This window comes from Ostrinia furnacalis, unplaced genomic scaffold (genome assembly GCF_004193835.3).
Source record: "Ostrinia furnacalis isolate ACB-3 unplaced genomic scaffold, ASM419383v2 OfSCF2259, whole genome shotgun sequence".
Lineage (NCBI taxonomy): Eukaryota > Metazoa > Arthropoda > Insecta > Lepidoptera > Crambidae > Ostrinia > Ostrinia furnacalis.
The window spans coordinates 9851-27161 of NW_021132498.1; the positions used below are offsets into that span (position 1 = coordinate 9851).

The window sequence follows — 17311 nt, forward strand, 5'->3', positions numbered from 1 at the left end:
GTTCTTGATTGACTAATATTGCCGTAAATACTTTAAGTACATACTTGCAGCCATAATAATGTTGATTTTGGTAATAATACAGTTTGTCAAGAGTGTTTCTCTACCTAAACAATTAAGCCTATGGTGTAGGCATGCGCTGTGGCTCTATGGGCTCGTAAACTTATCTCTATGGGAGAATAGTATCTTACGACGGCAGTATACAGGGTATCTTACCTTAAACGGGAACCGGAAATTATAGGTAGCAAGCAAGTAGGTACCCATAATTTCAGGGATATGGCACAAATTACCTAACAGTTCTCGGAAGATGTCTAGAGGAAGCTTCTATGTTAAGCTTCTATGTTAAGCTTCTATGTTAAGCTTCTATGTTAAGCTTCTATGCTTAGTAGCGTTATTACCATTTTCGCAGAATTAAGATTTAATTAATAAGAGGAGTAAAAACGAGTAAGTTGTTTTATCATCTGATTCTGCTCGTGTGGGCTTTGATTGATTGCTTGAAAAAAGTTAAATATGATCAACCGAAAGTTAATATTAATTTACTTAATATAACTTCTTGTTTGTTTCAGTGTCAACAAAATTTCCCTTTGTTATTTCAAAAGTTTGTTAAGTGGCGTGGTATGCGATATATTACATATAACACGCTTTTATTAATATACCTACATTGCAGCATTTTTATCCGTAAGCAAAAATATGTGTTTGCATTATAGCGAAACCAAACAAACGCAAATCATGAATATTAAAGCTACCAAAATTCATGAACAGGATTGCGCTGATGGAGTAAGCGTTCGAGCCGCGATAGAAACGGAAAATGTTTCTCTTTTTGTGCCAACGATGGAACGTATTATGTTTTAAACGTGCGTAATAATCCTCCGCTTCGTGTATTGTGGGGAAGCCTTCATCGCTTCCAACACGGGCTTACTTTCAAGTCACAAAAAATACTTAAGTCCGAAAAACAGTTTCCATTTGGTGAGCAGGTGTCCTTCGCAATCCCATCGTCAGCGGATTAGTCCATTGTACGGATATAAATCTCCCTCGGACGGAAGGACTAGTGCTTACCTCGTTCTTTTTAGACACGGTGGAATCCATCGGAGCAGGGCAGGTACCTATCTTCGTGTCTTTTCTAATAACCGAGAAAAACAATCCCTTCTTGCGTGCGTCCCGAGATTGTTTGTTTACGTCAGCCGAAGTCACCGTGATACAATTATTCTGGGAGGCGTAATTTCTACCATTATTAAGTTAGTGTTGGCAGATGTCGTTAGTAAATTATGTTTATCCGACAGGACGCAGCTGTAGACGGGTGGCACTTAATCCCCCACACGGTGTTGCGAACTTCGTAGAAGTGTGTCAAAGGGAAATATGAATAATGACACGAGCTCAGTGTCATCACAGGTTTGCTTACTCGACTTCTGGAGGAACGATTCGAAGTCCTATTCAACTGGTCCAAGATTTAAAATAAGAATGGCATGTTAATATTCTTGAAACATAAGGTTCCGGATACCTTAGCTAACTTTTTCTAAGTATATTAAAGTAAAATTGGTTGAAGTACTGTGACTGCTATGACAAGACACCCTTAATCAGGGTGCAGGTGTGATGAATTTCCGGATTAAATACAGCTCTAATACATTTCGTACATAATATATTACGCCTACTTACCCAGCCCCGTGTCTGGCGGGTACTTTCTAATTTTCTTTGTCCCCTTAGACACCTATAGCTATTACAAATGATATTGAATTCTTCGCCTTACAACTTTATTAGATACCAACTTATAAGGCAAATTAAATTATCTCAATTTCTTCCTTCCCTCTTGGATCCTAATAATTGAATTAAGTAGATTAGTACAAAGCCCCAGCAGATAACAAATAGTTCATGAATTTTGAGTGTTATTAATATTTTGTGACGGATTACCTTAACATAGTGGAAAATTACATTTATTTAATTCAGACATAGTTTAATTGCTTAAAATTTGTCCAAAATTGGTTTCAGGATATAAGGGAGAGTCCGCTAATTTGGACCAGTTTTTTTCAATCCCATTTTACACNGACCACTCTGTTTATTGCTCTGTAGCGGACTTAATATATCCCTAACACTTACCTCACGATCCATAACGATAGTACTCATCATTGAACAGTCATAGCTTAAAGGGATGAAAAGACAATTGAAGCCATATTAACGTCTTCTGATCACCACAAAAAACACTTATTCACGCGATTGATGCAAACGCGACTGATGAACTCATTTTACACAGCAGCGATGGCCACAGCATGCGGTATCGGTGTTCGGTTTCACCGCATAATAATATAGTTACTGCGCTACAACATTGTAACGTATGCTAGCTACAACGTCCCATTTTCGCCAAGTTTACACAATTATTTTTTCTTGGCTTTGTAGCCTTGGCTACCTAGCTACACGTAGTCGTGCCCCACGGCCGACGCGTCCATGCGGTCAGTTTGCACGCCGAACTCGACCTTACGACCTAAGACACAAGGCTCACAACAGCGCACCTTATGGATACAGACTATCTGCACCTACTGAACTCAATCTTACGACCTAGGACACAAGGTCCACAATAGCGCACCTTATCAACGCGGTCGGTCTGCACGCCGTACTTGCCGCCGAAGCCGCGCGCGTAGTCCGTCTGCGACTCGTACTTACTATACTCAACTTTATAACTTAAGACACAAGGTTCACAACAGCGCCTCTTATGGACGCAGACTATCTGCACCTACTTAACTCAACCTTATGGCCTAAGACACAAGGTCCACAGCTCACCTTGTCAACGCGGTCGGTCTGCACGCCGTACTTGCCGCCGAAGCCGCGCGAGTAGTCCGTCTGCGACTCGTGCTTATCCACGGTTCCCACGTAGTCGTGCCCCACGGCTGATGCATCCATTCGGTCAGTTTGCACGCCGAATTTGCCGCCAAAACCTGCAAAATTAAATTATCATCATCAATTTTTAAATAACTTGAAAAAATCGAACTGCTTAAGGCGGGAATCGAGCCCACGACCTTCCGCTTGCCAGGCGACTGCTCTTCCAACTGAGCTACTTAGACACTGGATGAACCCGTCGAAATTTTCAAGTGTAATACGCTGATATGGCCGCGTTTTATTTCATCAATATGGGGTAGTAGACTCTAATCGCTAAGAAATTTCTCATCATCAACTGCAGGTTGCCTCATATCAAATTAAAAAAAAGGTCATTTAAGCCAGTTTTCACCATCAATCCCTAATTTTTAAGTGTCCCCTATGGTAACACATAACAGGAATTTTGGTTTCAAAGGGGTCACTTGAAAATTAGGGATTGATGGTGAAAACGGGCATTAGTCTCCACTACACTCTACACCAGGCGCGGATCCAGCCCTCAAAAAAGATTGTGGGCCCTACCACCAAAAATGAGCAAAGTGAGAGTTGGATCATTACATGCCCGGACAATAGGCATGTGCCAGTGTGCCTATCGATCTTATCAATAGATCATAATTAAAACAAGCAAATTAGGGTTGTGGGCATGCCCACAGTGCCCACAACGGTGGATCCGCGCCTGCTCTACACTCTCAATGCTGAACAGACTGTAACCACAGAATAAGTAATAGTACAGGTACAGAAGGATTACTCCGCAAGACGATTTAAATAAATGCGAGTCTTGCTACGACGCGATACAGTGGAATTCAGCTCGCACAGCACTACGTAGTACGTACCTACAATTTTATTCACCTACAAGTTTTGTCTCTTTCTATCGCGTGCTTTTGAACTCTTTTTACGCTGTTAGGGTTGCTGTCTAGTGAAAAAATAATAAATCTACTTATTTGTAATGAGGTACGTATGTAGGTAAGTACGCATTCATTATGGAAAACCTTGGGAGAGGCCTATGTCCAGCAGTGGACGTCATTTGGCTGAAACGAACGAATGCATTCAGAGCAGTAGTCATGGTAGGTTAGGTTCCTATACTATCCTAAAAATACCTACATGGCCAACATACCTTTCAGCATCTTTGGGAAGCGAAAAAAAGATAAATCCGGTAGATTTCTTTTCGAATTTAAACACCCGAACGCCGCACAATAATATTTCTTTCTCTTTATGTCCATTNTCCAACCGGTTCGATAATTTGTACCACAGGGTTACTAAATTGGATTTAAACAAATTTCAAGCCTTTAAAAAAACTATGGCAAAATATTATACGATACATTCTTAACAAATTAGGAAACGAAGAGGAACAGTAGTTAATAACATAGACAATCGATATTGTTTTACTCGTTATCACGATTTCGAGTACAAGTATTGTAATTCCAATTATCGTAACGCACACTTGTACCTAATCTACTTTGCCAGTCTTTTGCTTTAATTTATTGTTAGTCAAACATAACTACGCTATTATAACTTCAAAATATGATTTACTCAAAAAAAATCAAAATCCTTTGGTAAAGTTCCATACAACTTGATGTGGTACAATTTAGCCGACTAGGTGACAGTGCTTTTAAAAAATCGGTAAAAAATATAGTTTATAAATACCGAAAAATGTTTCAAATATTGTAATCCACACTAATTTACGCTTCTAAATAATATATTAGAAACACCCTGTGATTAAATTTAACAAAATTACAATCTAAACATGTATTGTCAAAAGTTACTTGAAAACAATGAAAAAATACTTTTCAAAATAAAACACACGTGTTTGTTGTCACGGCAAAAACCACATGGCCGATATTAATTGATTTTAGTTGTTTATCGCTGAGTGTTGCAATTACAGACATTCAATAAATACTTTACGAAATATGAGGGTGGTACAATTTACCCGGCGGTACAATATACCGAACTCTCCCCTATGAATTTTGATTACTGAAAGGTGTTCGTTGACGATTTATCAAGTTATGTCATTTCTTAAATAATATTTACATAAAAAGTGTTTCTGTAATAACTAATAATTGTTCAAGAGAAGGTTAGAATGTCCTTCCTTGTAGCGCATGACCATCGATTATGTGTCATACATAAATTACGACCACTTAAATCATACTTAATGGTGAGTACGCATATTCTCGTGCGAAATTTATTGGATGATAGTAGAATATATCAAAAATCGACTATAAAGTTCGCTTAATACTGCGTTATGATCTATTTCATGCCATATATTAGATCGTGCTTTGAAAATATTTTAAGATATTTGACGGTACAGTGTAGAAGTAGCGTGGATTTTTATCGATATTATGTATTTAAATACTATGTATGAGTAAAATGTTTTTTTGCGAATAGGAAAGTAAACGAATGGGACCGCAGACATATCGTGTTAGTTTGCAAATAATTTTTATACTTGGTAATTAAAAAAATCATAACATACAGTAAATATCACTTAACAGCATGGATGGTTGGTATTATTAAATATGAATATAAAAGATTCGTGGAGTTGATTGGCAACATGAAGAGCAAACCTCTCATAAAATACACATCAATTTATCAAGAAAATACGTATTTTTATCTTTCGACATGTTAAACGATTCTTAACAGACAATACTGCTCATGATATATTTAGATATAAGTAGGAAACTCTACATAGAAGACATGAGGAAATAGAATTTTCCTCCGCTGTAATACGTTTCTAGCACGCTATTTTTCCATTATCTAATATCAATATTGTTTTGTCTTCATCGTTCAGAAACTGTTCGGCAAGACTATACTACTAATGATGGCATTGCATGACCTCCTTAAACCATTCGTTTGAGCGTACGAGTATGTTTCTAGTTTTATATACATATCTATACTTCTATATGAAACAATGTATTGTTACGGAAGAGCGAGATTTCTTTGTGATCAGAAAATTGTTACGAAGATAATTACTTTTGCTTTTCGCTACCTCATTCTCTTCTATGTTGGCTTGCACTAAGAACCTTATTTGTTATAGGTCTGTATACTTGTACAACTAGAATTCATCTGATTTACACATGCGCGGCATGTTCTATTGCTAATTATGTACATCTTCCCTGACAAAAATAGAAGGGAAAATCCAAGTAAGTTCTTAGTTTCCCAAGGCCCATTTAAGCTGGCTTATAAAAAGGTTCACTTCTCAGGTTCACTTTCACGAAATCCTATGGTATCGGAAGAAGAAATTTGCCAAAATTTATGGCGGGTTAGGGAGAGTTTATATAAAATGAAGTAGCTACAGAAATTCTCTACATTTTTCTATTTGCATAAAATAAAAATAATACTCCTTTGATATTTAATAAAGTAATAGGTTAATTAAAGTAAATATAAAAAGTACGGGCTAAGATACCTTACTTAATTAGGGTTGCTAGCATGTTAGACGGTTCTTGCGAGTTTAATTATGTATTTGGTTGGCAAGTCACAGCAATGTTTTGTGCGCCACTAAAGGCGCCCCTTTAGGCTAAGGCTTTATCATGTTACAGCGTAACCGATGCCAAGATTAATGCTCGCCTAATGAATCAGCCCCCGTGACAAATCAGGACGCCATGACGGATATTCTTCTCTTTGTTCCCGCCCAACCAGTAGTGCCGTGAGAATCGGATCGGTGTGATGCTGACTTTAGGATTAGGTAAATTTACGCATATTCTAATTTTCTGATATCGATATGTGGGTGCTGGAGTTCTTCTAAAATCTAACATTACTTTTTTATTTGGGATATAAATTCGTGAGTGAGAGTCACATAAGTAATGATTTTCTTATAAAAGCAAAAGTGTGCGGTATTTTCTTACGTTCGATTGTGATATTGTTGAAGAGGTCTCTTGGTGACGAAGTCTAAGTGCTTACTTCAATACAAATACAATATCCAAAGGATTGTAAATATTATGGGACCATTAGAACTTTTCAATAAATCCAAAGTCGGTCTATCTTTTTTGACACCATAGACTTTGTGCACGAGTATGGAACGCCAGCGCCCACGTGATTGATGGATTCCGCGATGCGATTAATTTGAAAAATATCATCGTTCAGTAGACGGTTTTGTCGTCAACGTTGTCCCATATTAATTAATAAGACGTGTCAAATCATCTTTTGAATGTTGATGGCGTGGTGTTAAAGAGTCGATCAATATAAGTTCCGTTATTATGATGTTTTGATATTAAATGTAAACGTATTGTATTTTCGAATAACCGTAAGGTAATATTAAAATTTATCATACTATTAGATTAGCGTAAAGGCCGGGTAGCAGAGAAAATGGCGAAAATGAGGTTTTCATTTTTCATTTTTGAGGTACTAAACAGTAAAATTAAAGGCTGAGATTTTTTTTGGGCATAGTTGAGGATATTTTCTAGGGCTATTAACGGATGGAAACACGATTTGATGAAGTTGACTCGATAGAATAAATTCCCAAAGTTACCTCTATTCGTTTTCTATTTATGGTTTTATTTTTTAAATAAGCGATTTGAGATTCTGAATCTTATACTAAACNTCTACTCATGATACATAGTTACATTCCTCAAATATGAGACGAAAGCAATGAGTTAAAATTACATTTTAATAGTACCTACATACAATCGTCTTACACTCTTTAGAAGAGCACACTGACACAAATAAATAATTAAAAATTAGGTCAGTGGGTCAAATATAGGGGCAGCTGCACGTCACTGAAAGATGATTCTGTTTACTCTGCATCTGGGCTGGAGAACATGAATCCTTGCTTACAGATGCAGGTGTAAATAGAGTTATAACTGGACAAATTTTGCATGAAATGTTTAACAGAAATCAGTTAAAAGACACATACATGGAATACCAATAAGGTTGCAGAGGGAAAGCTACCTATTATAAACTAGCGGCAGCCCGCGACTTCGTTTTACCCCCGTTAGATATGATGTTTTACCTCGTTGTTGACAGATGGCGTTTCACGGCTTCCCCCGAATGAATATTTACGAACGTCATACCGTAGTTTGTCCAGTGCTGTAGATTATGCAATTTATTTGCTACATATCGTCATAATGTTAATCTGAGTTAAAAACAATAATACTGTAAAGTTTCAACAAAATCCGTTCAGTAGTTCTTGCGTGAAAGAGTAACAAACATCCAGACATCCAAACTTTCGCCTTTAAGAAAGCTTGATCGGGTACACCTCAAGTTATTTCAGAACTTGATTTCATTAAAAGACTCCGAATATCAAATCGCTTAGGTATCTAAAGTCAAACGATTCTGAAATGTCAAGTGGCATAAAGTTGGGACTAATGAATAACCCATTAAGATAGTAGCGCCCTCCTGTCAATGACATACAACGATAGAGTATTGGACAACTAATAAAAATGCTTTGTCCTAAATGATTGACGGATATCGTAGAGACCTGAAAGTTGGAAGGTGTGTTCTTTGTATGACGTAGGCATCTCATAAGAAAAGATTTTCCGAAATGGGGTCATGAAATGAAGGGGGTGAAAAAAGGGGGCAAAGTTTGTATGGGACAAAGTGATTCCTTGGTTCAATCTACTTGAAATTTAGCTTAACAATTCCTTAATATAATTCATGAAATACCTATGGAACGGGTAGAAAGTAATTTTGGCAGTCATTTTCTTCGAAGTTGATATCAATACTACTTAGTGCCTTTGATTTAATTACTTTTTTTTACAAGTGTTTGAAAACTCCATGTCAGATTGTGTTCAAAGTCAAGTGAAATCTCAAATTGAAATGTCTCAATCTCTATGAGGAGACTCTGTATTTATTCCTAGAATTCCCCTAACACCGTCAAATTACCCTTTCGAATTTAAGACAGTGCAGTTTCCCATCAGTCTGCTTCGTAATGACTATAAACAAAGCTCAAAGTCAAACTCTAGGGACCTCTGTTTAAACGCCCATGAGTGCATAGAGGTACGCAGGTAACCGCGTATGATGCTCATAGTAATTTTCGATACAGAACCCCGTACATACGTCATACATATTATAGAAAGAAAACACCCAGACCAATACAAACAAATATGTTTTTGCAATTTTAGTATGATATTTTTATTTATTAATAAACAAAGAGACTGAACAAAATTGATGCGTGTACTGATTAATGTTATTATCCACATGAAAAGCTTCGTGAATTGCAACAACTATAATTTATTATCCAAGCTCTAAATAATCGCAACTAAAAGTAACTTATCATAAAATGTTTTTCCAATCGCTCAAGCTCCCAAGGGCCTACCGATAGGTCTGGTGACGTAATTATGAAATTTTTTAAGCCGGCGCAGAACTTCCAGAAGGTCGGGCGACGCCACGGCCACTTTGAACCTTGTTTACTTCTGCAGTTATATTTTATATTTATTCGATTCTAGAATATATTCCCAAAAAGTCTGTAAGGTGTTTTAATTTGTATCACTTGGATATGATTTGTATTAGAAAGTGTTGTGAGTGTGACGTTTGAAGGGAAGGAAGTCAACCTAACCTAACCAACTGTGTATTTCTATACTGTGTAGCTAGAAATTGTGGCGGGAGCTCTTTGGCGCGCTGTCTTCGGCAAAGAATTGCGCGCGCAGATTTTGACAGCGCGAAATACCTACTTTAGCAGAAATACCAAGCCTTAACATGAAAACAATCGCGTACTCTATCACTGCTTAAATTATCATTCGTAAATTGTGCCTACATGTGCGTCAACATACTAGAAAATTTTATTGCATAATATAAGTAGTTTCAAATTATTGTTATCCTAGACTGCAAGTAGATCTCTGGAGACGAAGTATAATAAGGAAGAGATAAAGAAACAGAATCGTCGAGAAAAACATTTCCAATGTAATTTTGCCCGCCGTACCACATGGCCGCATATCCTGAAGGCTCACGTGATTACGTCGATACTGGCAGCAAGTCTTGCCGACTTCAAAAGCGAGCAGTAATTACCTATTGAGCAAGATAGCGGCAATATCTCGACAGATTGAAGTTCTGAACTTGACAGGCTATCAGAGCCTAAATGGAGCTATCAATATTGTTGTTCAAATATTCTGTTCCTGAGACCGTATAGTTTATTGACGTGTAAAGGAAATTATACGAGAATCATTTGACACGACAAACAATGTTTGCCGTCGGCATTTGGAAAATTAAATTTTATGAAATTCTTTGTTGAATATTTTAGTTAAAATTAACAAGATTTTCATGACGAAAAATATAGTCTTGAATTCTCAAGTGTTAATAAGATTTTGAGTTTAAGGTAATAATTTCTCAGCGTAGGAATTTACATCAATATTGGCTATAACGGTAATTATTACGTTATAACAATCTATTGATGAAGGGCGTCTATAACTTAGGGAACTTCCAGATTCTCATTCACAAGATTTCCAGGTATAGTGTAGATCTTAATTGGTAACTGACTTAGGTAATGTAACACTGTAGGTAATTAATTTTTATTGTATGTCCACTTATGTTGTAGGTATAGGTACAGTTGACTATTAAAATGCTTACAACTATGCATGTATGTGTTAGCAAAATTATGAGAACCATACCATACCATAGAAAGGGACTATGTACGAGACTGTAGTTTATACGCCAAGCTGATCTCAACAATAAAGAGTAACCGTGCCATTTAAACCTTGAATAAGTAGAAAAGGAAATCTTAAAATTTAATGCTTTATTTTTACCATTTTCCCTCTGAAAGACAAACTCCTATTCATTTGTAAGCATAATCCATCCATGAGCAAAGATTTAGAGCAAGCCAATTTATTGTATCTTATTGGGATAAAAGGAAACAATTAAGGAGAAATGATGCTTGATGATCGACTAATAATACGGGGGTTGATTGCGATTTCATTTACGTTTTTATCACCAGTGATTAGATACGTTTATCTAAGCTTTTTGGCTAGGAGGTTCAATTACCGGGTCGGAAAAACTGAGCAGAAATAATCTAGATTATCATAGCGGTACTAGAAACCACCGCTATATCTAGATTTTTGGTTTGGAAATATCTTATAAAATGCTTTAATAGTATTTTTATTTAGAAGTCGTTATAATTATTTTTTTTCGGCGACACAAGTTAAATTTTTTCGAACTTTTAGTCTCGTCTTCGTATAACTATGTTGATAACAGCAATTCATTGGATGAATACTATCCTGTTTATAAATACAATTACACAAAAATAAAGTTTAAGGGGTGGACTTGATGCTAACACCATTCTCCACCTGTCAACTTTTGGGTCATGCAAAAACCTACAATGTCATAAAAATTACAGCCGTTTGTCAACAAAAAATTCAAAGTGCAAATCTTGCTGTTGTAAACTTTTAACAGAAAATAGATACCAAAAGTGTTAGTCCCCATCTTGACCGACTGTACCCATGTAGTGTTATTTGGCACTACTAATAGAACTAATAGTGACAATCCACCAGGGGCCGGTGGATTCAATCAATAGTGCCTCGTTACGACAGTGACGCGTCCCGGCGCCCCACCGGGCACAGCGGGACGCGCTCATTAACAAGTGGTTATGTACAAATGACATCAACCTAAACTGCAGCAGCTTATTTAGTTGGATTAAGGGCGATTTTCCAACAAAAATGTGCAGCTTGATGTGCCCTCGTCCGTACATTGATGGCACGTCATCTACATGTTTGGGGACATTTGTAGCTAATCATAATCAAGATTGTTAATTGAAACTGTCGATGGAGGTAAGGTTGGCGATGTTTTTTCAAGAAATTATACAAAGACAAATAGGAAATGTATGAAATTATCTTGTATGTCAAATAGAGTTTGTCATAAGTAGATGAAGGACAAGACAACACTTGTCTCTACAAATTCGTAAAGAATACAAATATTGAATTCGCCGAGACAATGGAATTCAAAAATCATTAATATTAAATTGTTTTAAATCATTTTAATCAAATTTTTCAAATTAATTGTTGAATGTTGTAAATGTGATTCAAAAGAAACTGTAGTGGAATTGGCATCTGTGTGCCTACCATGAGTTTACGTTAGGTGAGCTCGCTAGCGATTACGTCAAAAAATTCTATGAAGATTTTATTTTTTGAAAGTAGCCGCTAGGGGCGCTGCACAATATGTCATACATTTAAATGTTATTTTTTTACGCAGTCGCTAGCGAGCACACCTAACGTAAACTCATGGTAGGCACACTGGTAGATCTGAACTCCTTATCGGTGACAACTTACCCCGAACGTCGTTTATGTCAAACGTGGCTACTTTTTCATTATATTTGTAGTTTTTCATTAATTAATTTTGTTTGAACATTTATCTCATAAATTACCTAACCTAAAACTAGACTATTTTCTTTAATTAAAACAAAACCGTTTATTCCTTTCAGCCTTTCTAAATACACAGAATACGTAAATCAAATTGTATTTTATTACGAAGTTATAACTCATTTTGTTTCAGCATTTAACACTGAAGGGTAGTGAGAGTTTCTCCTTAGTGATGAAACGAAGTGTTTAATTAATTGTGTATTCAGTACTTTGTAAACGTTTCTCATGCAAAATTATTTCGTTCCAGAATATAATTTATTTACTGTGCTTAAAGTTAAAACGCTTTAAAATACAGTACGGACAAGAATAGTCTTAAACGGACGCTAGTAAATTGAACTTTGATTGTATTGTGTGTATAGGTAGTAAAAGAGTATCCCCATTTGGATACAAATGTTGTTAGCCAGATTCAATGGCCGGTAATTCCTACGGGCAGCTATTATAGCGCGCTTCATTCCGCCCTTGCTGCTCTTATTTTTGACGCAGACTGTAACGGGTTGACAATTATTGTTAACAATCATCAATTTCGCTCTGTACACACTTTGTCACTGCTAACGTGGCTACGGCAGCTCGTGTAAATGGACAAAAAGCGCAGCATGTTAAGAAGCAAATGTGGAAATTGCCGTATTACTATTTTAATTTCAATAAGTGTAGAGACACTTCGTCATGATAGTTGTTAGTTAGTTATTGTTAGCATGTGCATGTTAAATTGTAAATTTTTACATGCATATGCCCGCTTTATTGGATAAATATGGAATTAACATATTAGTTTAGAGCGGAATGCTTTTTCCAATATGGGCCTATTTATCAAGTGATTTATTAGTAGATTGCTGGTTGGTACGATTTTAAGGGATAATAAGGGGTATGTAATGCCATTACACTTTTTGTAATAATATTCTGCACAAAACCATACCGTAACATTATTGAAACAATGTAATATTAGCCGACCAATATTTCCCGATGTCGAAATGTTTCCGTGTCACGGTCTATAAACTCCCAAGTCATTTCGTAGGTACGAGTATTGTTTAGGACACGTCCGCATTCTCCGGATTTAATAAGCTCCTGTCACAGTACAATGAGACTGCAGATTTCATATTTTGCTAAGAACATTGTCGTAGATATTAATTTGATTTCCAGGAAGACGATATTTGAGTGAACTAAAATATCGTCTTCCTGGAAGTGTTCTTCATCATAAAGTAGAAACGCTTTAATTTTAGAACTTTTCTGTTCGAATCCAATTCGTTTAGCCTCACTATAAAACTACCTAGTTCTTAACTGAAATAATAATAGCGTGTGCAACTGCAAACCAAAATCGGTTTTTATTGTTCACGTTTTCCGACTAGCATCCCGGCCGCATAAAAACTATTCGCTTCAAAAGCGGTTATTTGATATTTTGTTTCTCTAAGTTGGCAGCAAAAATATTATAAAATGGTTTGGATACAAAAAGCGGCATCGGCTCGTTCGCACCTGGTCCCGAGAGCCGCAAGCTAGCCGCTGCGGCAAAGAAGGCCCTACGCAAACGAAGCAATAGCTGTTGCAATTTCAATATTATATTATTTATACGGTAACGGTACAGGGGTCGGAGTGGCCGACTCGAGATCCGAGGAACGCGGGTTCGAATCCCACCGCCGCTCGACTATTGTGGTGAGTCCACTCGTAACACAAGCTTATTTAGCTTTCCACGAGGGGCTAATGGGACTATTAGGAATTTGGACAATACAAATTGCTAGTAATATTAAAAAAAAAAATATATAGATATATTTAATTAACTACAGTTTAAAAAAAATAAGGCATTTCGATTGTCTTTGCTAGACGAAAATTTGTTGAGTGCAACGCGTCCAAGAAGCAAAGCAGTGGTAGGGTTAATACTGGGACGTGTAAAAGTGCTTTTTAAAAGCCTATTTGTAAAAATAAGTTTTATGAGTTTTAAAGTAAGTTCACTTTTGCCTTTTTTCGCAATCAACAACAACACGGTAATTTATTTGAAGGTACTTTATATACTTGCCTACTTTAAAACCAATAAAAAGTATCTAAAGTACCTTAGTGAATAGTCGGTCGAAATAGTCATCCAAATATATGTACCTAGATCTTAGGAAAATGGAAAAGCTATGTTTATTTGTTATATTATATTTTATTTTTAAAGCATTAAGAAAATCTTTCATTTCACTTACATAGTATGTGCACAGCCTTAAAATAACCGCCCACTAAACGTTCCGCTTAGGTAAGTAGTATCCAACTTTTGTTCAAGAATCTTTCTTTCAGTAGCGAAGTAGAAAGAGAAACTTAATACGCTTAAAATCTACGATGTTGGTTATAATAGGTAACAAAGCGTAGGAGTTTTAAAAATGTAAAATGACCGAGCATTTATTCTAACGTTTTAAGTACAGGCGAGTTGTAAGTATTAGCTTGTGTGTTCGCAAATGATATTAACTACCTACTTAGAGTTGTGTTTTATTTGTAAATTAGAACGTAAGTTAACGTTTTCTAAACGTCATATAAGCTTAATTAATATAAATGATTACTTATTCTAGGTGTCATTAAATTATTCTTGAAAATAAGCTTCAGAACAACTTGTAGTAGTGTGGAATTGGAAAGCGCACCTGAGTAATTGGTATGATGTATTCAAAGGTTTAAAACTCATAACAGTGCGAGCGGCGTATATCGAGGCATCTACGAGCGCTGCACTGCACACATCAAACATTTAAGCCGGCAGAGTGACAGCGTGTGAAAAATATCGGAAAAATACTTTTTTTTCTAGAAAAAGTTACGAGTACTTTCTACACTTGTAATATTTTAAAACTCTGTCGCCCTTACGAGGTGCTACGGTTCAGAAAAATAGGTACTTTTGGTACTTGATTTAATTTGGTGACAGGGCGAACGCAAATTAGAAGAGCCAACCCCACTTCATGCTGGGCAGGGAGAAAACGAAGCTTGTTCTTTTTTTTTTCAAATTTTTATACTTGACAACGTAATGACACTTTGGACAATATTTTTTTCTCGGTTGTAAATATTTTTAAATTAAAATAAAAAACTAATTAGGCACACAATCAACTAACTTTCAATGACTTCTTAATGTACTTATTTACATTCATCTCAGGCTCAAAGAAGCGGCTCCACATTCAGTATACGTACAGGTGAGTTTTATAATTTACATTTAATTTACACGAAAGCAGATGAAAGCGTCCCCACGCTGCGAAATGGCAAAGAAAATATTTGAGTGTTTCGTTCGTACCCACGTCTCAGTCTGTAAACACTCGCGCACCTTTAACACTATTTAAGTGATGAAAATTCAAGGTATCGTATAGGTATACATTTTGAAAGCACAATTTGCCGGCAAGGCATTGTTAACGAGCGGGTAAAGCGCACACTATGGCCACGTTAATGAGAACGTAATAGGTGTTCCGCGGAACGTTGTGATCTGGAACCGTGTTCCCTTACCCTGCCTCTATTAGTACGCGTTAAATGTTACCCTGCGAATGAGCGTCAGATTACATTTGAATTGAGGTAATTTTAAACTTATGTTTTCATGTTTAGGGACCAGGGTACACGCACCGGCAAGGGACGGCTGCTGCTCTGTAATTTGACGTCACGCAATTCTGAGGGGTCAAAGTTGAGTAATGCCTTTTCAGTTGAAAAGTTGCCAACTTCAAAAATGTCGTCGACTATTGTAGACGAAATCGATTTTTCTTTGAGGTTCTGGAGAACATTTTCTGTGTTAACGCAATATGAATTTGGAATAGAAATGTGTAAAACTCGCAATGCGGCAGGGCATAATATAATATGTGTAAATGGTATAGGTATGCAATACCCTATTCCATTTAAGTTTAGTAATGAACGCAAACATGTGTATCATATTCATAAAATTGATGACAGTTTAATTCTATTTGGCATAATTAAGCTACCATTTGCGTGCCACGAATTTAACGATATAGGATACCTATTAATTACGTATCTTTTGTTTGGATAGTACTAATGAAGTTTTAAAACATTATGGTTAAATTAAATGAGCAGTCTACCGACCCGCCCTAGTTTCGCACGGTTGTGTAGCGACGCATTTCCAAGTAGGTACTTATACAGTCCTGAAAATACTGAATGATGCTTTAAACTACGCCATATAAGTACGACTTGTATATACTTTAGTGGAAGAAAGATAAGATACCCGTGGGGATGAATAAATCATCAAGATACTAGTTAACATGATATTTTATTAAAATGTTTTCGGCTAGTAAGTAATTTAACTCTATATTCAACTTTGATTGGCTTTGATGCTAATAAGGGTTCAGACTTAACGGCTACGTGAGATGATCGACGAATTTATCATCTTTATGACTATATAGTAAGCCTATTATGATTATTGTGTAATAAATGCCTATTTATCACACCCTTCAGTTGGGACTTGTGTTATGCAGTAACCAGTCACCTTCTCTTTCGTCCGATATCATTTTGCATCATTTATAGGGCGACTACACCACTATTGTCTGTGTAGATACTAACAGTAGCCATCAGAAGTAAGAGCTGCAGTCATTTACACAGTATAGTATCACCCGATCGGCTTAGTTCCATTGTAATGGAACCACCTGAATCGTTTGTGGCGCACAGACCTGGCTTGGTTGGACTCCGACAAATATTTACAGCGAACTTTGGAACAAATGCTTTAAACATTTCACCAAACAACAGTCAAACAAATATGCGTTCCATTTTGATGGAAACAACTAAATTACCCTTTTTCGCGATTTAAAAAGGTTTCAGGTTTTGTGTATGTACCTACCTACAATTGTACACGTTTGTGATTGCTCTTACAAGGCCATGATTCGTTTGTTTTTTGCTAGCAATTATTGTGCTGAAATACAATTTTCATCAATCTCATCCTCAGTTATACGTGATAGATATATCTATAGGTTGATGTCGAATAGGTTAAAAGTTTTCTAACTATTTGACTCTTGTGTTTGATAAGGGTCATGAAAGTGTCAATGCGGTACTGATTTAGTTAAGATGTTCCATATATAGTAGAATGTTTTGTAAGTTGAGGCAGACTTCTGCATAGGTGATATCGTTCTTTAATATATAAATAGTATCTATCAAAGCTGCTATAATAAGTACCTACCTATGTTATAAGTTCTTTAAGCAGGTATTCTTTGTCAGCGTTTTAATTCATAATTTTAGTATATTTTATGGAAACAGTTAGA

At 36.3% G+C, this 17311-nt stretch overlaps 1 protein-coding gene across 1 annotated transcript; it reads right to left on the minus strand.

Annotated features, from left to right (window-relative positions):
• Positions 1–2399: 2399 nt before the first annotated feature.
• On the minus strand, positions 2400–16567 carry LOC114354905 (src substrate protein p85-like). Its single transcript, XM_028307498.1, has 4 exons — positions 16546–16567; positions 2767–2921; positions 2542–2632; positions 2400–2470 (listed from the first exon to the last, which is right to left on the minus strand). The coding sequence occupies exons 1-4, from the start codon at positions 16565–16567 to the stop codon at positions 2400–2402; spliced, it is 339 nt and encodes a 112-aa protein (XP_028163299.1).
• Positions 16568–17311: the final 744 nt, after the last annotated feature.

What these genes read in the sequence shown, in the direction of transcription:
- LOC114354905 (XM_028307498.1), bottom strand. Translation starts at nt 16,567, where the DNA reads ATGATATCGGACGAAAGAGAAG. An exon ending in AGACCGACCGCGTTGACAAG is followed by an intron (nt 2,633 to 2,766) that starts GTGAGCTGTGGA and finishes TACGAGTCGCAG; the next exon opens with ACGGACTACGCGCGCGGCTT. An exon ending in TGGACCTTGTGTCCTAGGTC is followed by an intron (nt 2,471 to 2,541) that starts GTAAGATTGAGT and finishes CTTGTGTCTTAG; the next exon opens with GTCGTAAGGTCGAGTTCGGC.